Source organism: Daktulosphaira vitifoliae, unplaced genomic scaffold (assembly GCF_025091365.1).
Source record: "Daktulosphaira vitifoliae isolate Bord-2020 unplaced genomic scaffold, ASM2509136v1 Scaffold_1, whole genome shotgun sequence".
Lineage (NCBI taxonomy): Eukaryota > Metazoa > Arthropoda > Insecta > Hemiptera > Phylloxeridae > Daktulosphaira > Daktulosphaira vitifoliae.
The window spans coordinates 29,834,477-29,841,132 of record NW_026099572.1 but is presented as its reverse complement, the minus strand read 5'-3'; the positions used below and the strand labels follow the sequence as shown (position 1 = coordinate 29,841,132).

Sequence of the window (6,656 nt, the reverse complement as noted above, 5' to 3'; positions counted from 1 at the left end):
ATAGTATTACAATAGTAATACACAATGCAACTTGCGTGGTCACAACTTTTAAAAAAATAATTTTATCTCAAGACGTCTTTTACAAGTTTCCCATACAATAATTATCATATGAATATTAAACTTCTCGACAATATTCTCCATTTTGCATAATCATAAGACTGCTAAACTCTACACAAATGTTTTTCTTCAAATTGTAATAGTTCTTACATGTTAATAACATACATACATTAACATAAATAATTAGTAACATAACAGGACATAAATAAAAAGACTTTTTTGATTGTATGTTGTTTTATTGAACCATCAACTTTTAATATACAAAATACTTAGTGTCAATGAAGAAAAACCTAAAAAAAAAAAAAAAATTAATAATATTATTTTTACAACAAAAATTTTATTGATTAAAAAAAACTTAAGATTTTAGTAGAAAAGGTTCCAAGTCATTCTTTATTTAATGGAATTAATTTAAAATAAAAATTGTTATTTTTACTATAAACAAATTTTTAAATTTATCAAATGATAAATTAACATATATTACAATTTTTTCTGTATCATATCTTAAACATTAAAAAAATAAGCTTTAGGATTATTATTTTAACAGAAAAATGTTAACTTTCTCTAATAAATATTCTAGAGTAGGTAAACTAAATTATTTGTTTAAAAAATATCATGTTTATATTTGATTTTATTATCATTTAACTTTAATAAATGACTGTATTAAATCAAATAAAATTACTTTAGCATACCCTTAGGAAGATTAATGTTACAAAACAATAACCCGCTGGAGCCTGCATCAATTGTTAACAAATAAACTCTAACTGAACTCAAAAAATAGAATTAGTTCAAAAATTAAAAATTGACATTTATTAATATATATGGAATGGACAAATTTTAGAAATGGAATAGATATTTGTTGTAGAAAAGACTCCTTTTAAGTTATGTTTTATTATTAAGACATTATAGAGTGATATATAAATTTAATGAAATAAAATCATAAAGAAATTTATAACTTACAGAATAGTCTTAGTTGAACAATCCAAAGCCCATATCATCATCAGATGCATCAGATTCTTCAGCTTTTTCTTCTTTCTTGGCAGCTAAATATATTAATAATAAATTAATATAAATTAAGGCATTTTTAAAAATAATTGAAAAATTTACCTTTCTTATCATCAGCGGCTGCAGGTGCTGCACTACCAGCTGCTGCAGCAGCAGGAGCAGCGACGGCTGCTCCACTTGGTACGCTGGCTAATTTAGCTTTGCCTGTATAGAATGATTAAAATTAATGATGTTCATATAATTTTTGACATTTTATAAGACACAGTTATTTAAATTGAGTCACTTTAAATTATTTTACTCCCTCCTCTCAAATAAAAATTATTGTTGTTAACCTAATTTTTAGCAACTATTGTTCCATTTTCAATACAAACTTGAATAAAATTAGAGTAATTCACTCTAAATAATGTACTATATCAATTAATAAACAACACTTTCTATGCTCTTGTTTTTATAATTAAGAAAATATTTACCACTTTCAATAAGTTCATCAACATTCTTGCCCTTCAATTCTTTAAGGACAATGCTAAGTTTTTCAGAATCAGATTCAATACCAACTGAACTTAAAATCTTCTCGATATCATCTTTAGATGGTTCTTTTCCACTAAGGGAACTTAGCAAATATGCGGCCACGTAACGCATTCTGAAAATACGAATAAACGTGTTAAATTGAGTATTTGTTCTATAATTTACTTCTTTCAATCGAACTATCCACAAAATGTGTTGAAAGCTATCAGTTATGAATAGTACATCAAACAATTATCAGCCGAAAGATGGTGATCAAGTTTAATCATCATAAGCAAACAACAAAGTTATAATTTTTTTAGTAACCAACTTTAAATTATTTCAAATCCTTTTGTAATTAACTTTTATAATTCTATTGATTATTAATAAAAATTAATTCTTATTAATTTAAATAATTACTAACATCAAGAGTTTGCCTCATAAACAAGAATATAAATGAAACTGTTAGGATATAATTACGCTTTTATATATTATAGAAATAAAATATGATATTTTAAGACCATGTTGTGATTCTAGTTTCTATTTTAAGAGATATCCATCATTTAAAAAAGATAAATGAGGCATCATACATCAGATAAAACATTATTCAACAGTAATTTCAGTCGAAAGATGGTGATAAAGTTATTCATCATGATTTAAATTAATGTTTTGAATAATTGAACATTCTCAGAACTTAAATATAGATTTTTTAATTTTTCTAAAATTTACACCTGTATTACAAAATATTTAACTAGTCCTTAAAATAATTATCCTAATAAATGCAACACAAATCAATATATTTGATAATAGTGATAATTTAATAGAAAGTGCTTATTTTTTTTACTTGATACTTAGTTTATACATAAATTAATTACACGTAAAATCTGCAGAAAAAACTGAATTTGTTAGTTATTCTTTTTTTTTAATTTATATTTTTGCCTTGCACAAGGCTATCCTAAAGTTAAGTAAAATATGGAAGGACAAGATGAAAAAATTATTTTAAACTACAATTATTTTCATATACACACAATTACATAAAAATTTTCGTCAATAAGTATAGTAATTGATAATTTAGAAATGTCAATAATAAAAGTTATATAATTTCTATTAAGTTAAAAATTTATTAAAATTGACTAAGACTTTGTTACCTAGAATATTGTTTACACCAATATAAAAATTTAACTGTAGAATCAGATTATTTACTTAACATCAGGATTCAGACCCGAAAGATGGTTAAAAATAAATCTCATCATGCTACCGTTATTGGATGATTAAGTTTTAAAATTCATGTAATATAACTTTGTGATAATTTGTAAACTTATGTGAAACATAAAATAGAATTTTTATAAAAAAAAAGTCAAAGGTAACAAGACATTTTTAAGTAGTTTTACAGAATCAGACACATATTATCATCAGGTTTCAGACCCGAAAGATGGTAAAATTATAGTCTCATCATGAAAATTTTTTTTAAAAATTCTACCTAAATTAAAACCTATCAAGTTTTTTTAACAAATCAAAGTTATTACTAAATACATTGAACTTGTACCTACGTTCACACATTAATAACTAAATATCTTGATTCGTTTTAACATTTAAGGTTTACATAATACAGTACAGTTTTCATGACCAATTACACACAATATAAACTGTGTTATATAAATCAGTAAAGATATAAAAAAATAAAAACTGAAATTGAAAATAACATTCATATTATACAATTTTTCATTCCCATTGTCACATGCCATTAATGAAATGAATTAAACTCGACAATATAGTTAACATACTTCTATAGGTAATTACTCAAAACTAGAAATTCTATGTCATTGACAGAGTAAAATAAATTTAATAAATTCAAATAATTTATATAATTCTAAATAATACCTGGATAAAACTGTTTCAAAGTTTACACTAAAATAAGGTTATATATATAAATACAGATTCAGTCATCAAATATAATGTTAAATCAAAAAACTAATTCTCGTCGTCATTTGAAAACGCTTCTTCTCAAGAATGTGTAAAAACAAACTTAACAAAGAATTATTATTTAATTGTTCTTACTAAAACGATTAAGAATATTAAGCGTTCAACTAAAAATGCAAGTTTTATATATAGTCTTGATAACAAATAATAATAGTTAATGTAAAATAAGATATAAAGTTAATATAAAGTAAAGTTTAAATTAATATACAAAAAATATCTTCGACTTGTACACGTGGTAGTAATCATGACAATATTTAAGTATAAGAATCATTATATGATATAAATTTCTTGAAGATCTAATCGATTTTTGAATAATATAAAAACGAGGCCCTTGTACTTACTTTTAAGTCTAAGTTGACACGAAACGTGAGCTCGCAATTATCAACAAATGAAATTATAAAATGAGCACCACAGACGTCCGTCCATAAACGCTCAACACAAGAAATCACGTAGGGTGAACCCTGACAACGAGCGTATCGGTGAATTACAATTAAATAGGTTATGTTGTTTATGGAAAAATAAATATTTCATGGAAAAAAAAGTGCATGAACAGCGTCACGTAAAAAGCTATTCTTCCAGATTTTTTGAGGTTATCAACATAACTCTTTCACAAGAGAATAACTTAAATTCCTTTTTATTTAATTCTCGTGGTGTGATTTTAATTCTCTTCACTACGTTTAGGTACATTAGTGAATATGAGGTAAGTTAGTTTGATTGTTATTAAATATTATATTATCATTATTGTGTCAATAATTAATCCTTGATTTCAAAAAAAGACTTAATGTAATCTAAGTACACTAAACGCCACATGTGAATTGTATTGAACTACTTTATTTATATTGATATGTTGACTTATAAAAATTGATTTAAATCTTAAATCCTAAATACAAACTTTTCCGAAGGTAAAAATTCGTAATATTTTTGTCTAATCATGGGAATCCATAACAACTTATGATACGAGTTATTTTGATGACTCGATGCTTAAGTTCATCTTTTTCTTTGAACTTGATCTAATTTTTAATCCAAATATCTAAATATTCATAACTTCACTGTCCATTTTGTACTATAAGATAATATTATATATTGAGATTCTCGATTAAACCGTTAAATTAAAAAAATATTGACGTGTTAATTTTCTTTTTTATTAAATAAAGATCGTTTTAACTATAAATCATTAAAATAATTTTAATCGTATGTGTGAAAAATACGAACATGAATATAAATTTAAGTATTTTTTAGCTCATTAAAGCTTCAAAAACGTCTAGCCGCTTCGGTTATGCGATGCGGTAAGAAAAAAGTTTGGTTAGATCCTAATGAAATCAATGAAATTGCTAATACAAACTCAAGTAAGCATATAAAATAACATTCATAATGAAATTTTATTACTATTTAATATCCTTTTAGGGCAAAATATTCGTAAATTAATCAAAGATGGTTTAATTATTAAGAAACCAGTAGCTGTACATTCTAGAGCCCGGGCACGTAAAAATGCTGAAGCCAGGAGAAAAGGTCGTCATTGTGGTTTTGGTAAAAGAAAGGGAACAGCTAATGCCAGAACACCTCAAAAAGTAAATTTTACTTCTTTTTTTTTTAATGTGCTTCAAAAACATTAGTTTAATTTTACTTAGGATCTTTGGGTAAAAAGAATGAGAGTATTAAGAAGATTACTAAAGAAATATCGTGAGGCTAAGAAAATTGACAATCATCTATATCATCAATTATACATGAAAGCAAAGGGTAATGTTTTCAAAAATAAGCGTGTGTTAATGGAATTCATTCACAAAAAGAAAGCAGAAAAAGCTCGTGCTAAAATGTTAAGGTAATTTTTATTATAAATTACTATTATTAAGTTGATACTTATTTAAACAAAAGAAATAGTTTTTATATATACATATTAATTATCTTTTGATAGTGATCAAGCTGAAGCCAGACGTCAAAAGACTAAGGAAGCAAGAAAACGTAAAGAATTAAGATTCTTACAAAATAGGCAAGAATTATTAGCTGCATATGCACGTGAAGATGAGAAAGCTGCTGCAGCCAAGAAATAAATTGTATAAATTGTTTTTATTTTCTAATATAATTCTGACCTATTTGGAAATATGTTTGTTGTTTATTTCTTCAGTTAAATTATACTATTTATTTCACACTTCGTTACCATATATTCATGCTTCATATAACCAAATTTAATACTATGTAGATAACAGGGTACAGTAATGTAAAACAAGAAATTTTTTATGTAAAGGTTCGTCAATTATGTTATGGTAAAAGAGTTAGATATAATATGAGATCAATTTAAAAAGATTTTTAGCTTTATTTTGAAGCTAAAATATTAAATTTGTATTAATGGTTAAATTTTTTATTTATGTATAGACCTTTGATTTTTTATAATTTAATTAATTTTGCTGTCATTGTTACAATGCTGTTGTATGTTGGACTCATTAAAATCTAGGTAGGCACCTTTATTGATATACTTAAAAATTTTAATGTTTCTACCTTAATAGCTGGTATACCTTGAGTAACCTATAAGATCAAAAGATTTTATTATGAGAATTTAGAATTATATTAATATTTATTAAAAAAATAGTGTGTGTGTCATATCAGTGAATATATTTTTTTTTTAATACAATATTGGAATGATAGGATTACACTAGTTTACAACAAAATTGACCTATGACTTATGATAGTCATAAACATATCAAACAGAAAGGGTTTCCTTACCAAAAATAACTTGTCTTTTTAAATATTTCAAAACTAACGAATCATTAATTTTATTTGTATATTATTAAAAGCTTGATTTAAAAAAAAACAAAAAAATTATTTAAATAATTGTATTAATAAATTATAAGTTAATAACACTAGTTTACAAATAAAAAAAAATTTTCTGACCTATGACTTATGATAGTCATTTTTTATGTAAAATCGTCCACTGAGTCCGAAAATGAAGTCCAAAATACAAAAAGTAGAACAGTTTTTGAGTTATTGCGAAATTAGCGTTTTTCGTGTACCGCGAAAAAACGTTTTCATTATATTCTAAATATCTTTAATTGCATTCAACCGATTTTCATTTTTTTTACATAAAATTAAACAATATTAAATTACCTATAACTTTTATCTGA

General features: G+C 24.4%; 2 protein-coding genes and 2 non-coding genes across 4 annotated transcripts; 1 reads left to right on the top strand and 3 right to left on the bottom strand.

Moving 5' to 3' along the window:
- Positions 1-272: 272 nt before the first annotated feature.
- Positions 273-4,038, bottom strand: LOC126895209 (uncharacterized). The gene is made up of 5 exons (XM_050666825.1): positions 3,882-4,038; positions 1,530-1,699; positions 1,162-1,263; positions 1,015-1,097; positions 273-347 (listed from the first exon to the last, which is right to left on the bottom strand). Exons 2-4 carry the CDS (start codon positions 1,696-1,698, stop codon positions 1,024-1,026), a joined length of 345 nt encoding a protein of 114 aa, XP_050522782.1. The 5' UTR covers position 1,699; positions 3,882-4,038; the 3' UTR covers positions 273-347; positions 1,015-1,023.
- LOC126897110 (small nucleolar RNA Me28S-Am982) lies at positions 1,785-1,858 on the bottom strand. The gene has a single exon (XR_007702036.1). It is a non-coding gene; the product is annotated as a small nucleolar RNA Me28S-Am982 (small nucleolar RNA).
- LOC126897109 (small nucleolar RNA Me28S-Am982) lies at positions 2,144-2,218 on the bottom strand. Its single transcript, XR_007702035.1, has one exon. It is a non-coding gene; the product is annotated as a small nucleolar RNA Me28S-Am982 (small nucleolar RNA).
- Positions 4,039-4,103: 65 nt separating the features above from the next.
- On the top strand, positions 4,104-5,638 carry LOC126895199 (60S ribosomal protein L19). The gene is made up of 5 exons (XM_050666805.1): positions 4,104-4,240; positions 4,780-4,886; positions 4,945-5,108; positions 5,169-5,359; positions 5,453-5,638. The coding sequence occupies exons 1-5, from the start codon at positions 4,236-4,238 to the stop codon at positions 5,586-5,588; spliced, it is 603 nt and encodes a 200-aa protein (XP_050522762.1). The 5' UTR covers positions 4,104-4,235; the 3' UTR covers positions 5,589-5,638.
- The last annotated feature ends 1,018 nt before the right edge of the window (positions 5,639-6,656 follow it).

Excerpts from the sequence above, each read along its gene's own strand:
- LOC126895209 (XM_050666825.1), bottom strand. The coding sequence starts at position 1,698 with ATGCGTTACGTGGCCGCATATTTGCTAAGTTCCCTTAGTGGAAAAGAA. Across the intron at positions 1,264-1,529 it reads TGATGAACTTATTGAAAGTG|GCAAAGCTAAATTAGCCAGC; the intron begins GTAAATATTTTC and ends CATTCTATACAG. Across the intron at positions 1,098-1,161 it reads AGCCGCTGATGATAAGAAAG|CTGCCAAGAAAGAAGAAAAA; the intron begins GTAAATTTTTCA and ends TAATATATTTAG.
- LOC126895199 (XM_050666805.1), top strand. Across the intron at positions 4,887-4,944 it reads AATTGCTAATACAAACTCAA|GGCAAAATATTCGTAAATTA; the intron begins GTAAGCATATAA and ends ATATCCTTTTAG. Across the intron at positions 5,360-5,452 it reads GCTCGTGCTAAAATGTTAAG|TGATCAAGCTGAAGCCAGAC; the intron begins GTAATTTTTATT and ends ATCTTTTGATAG.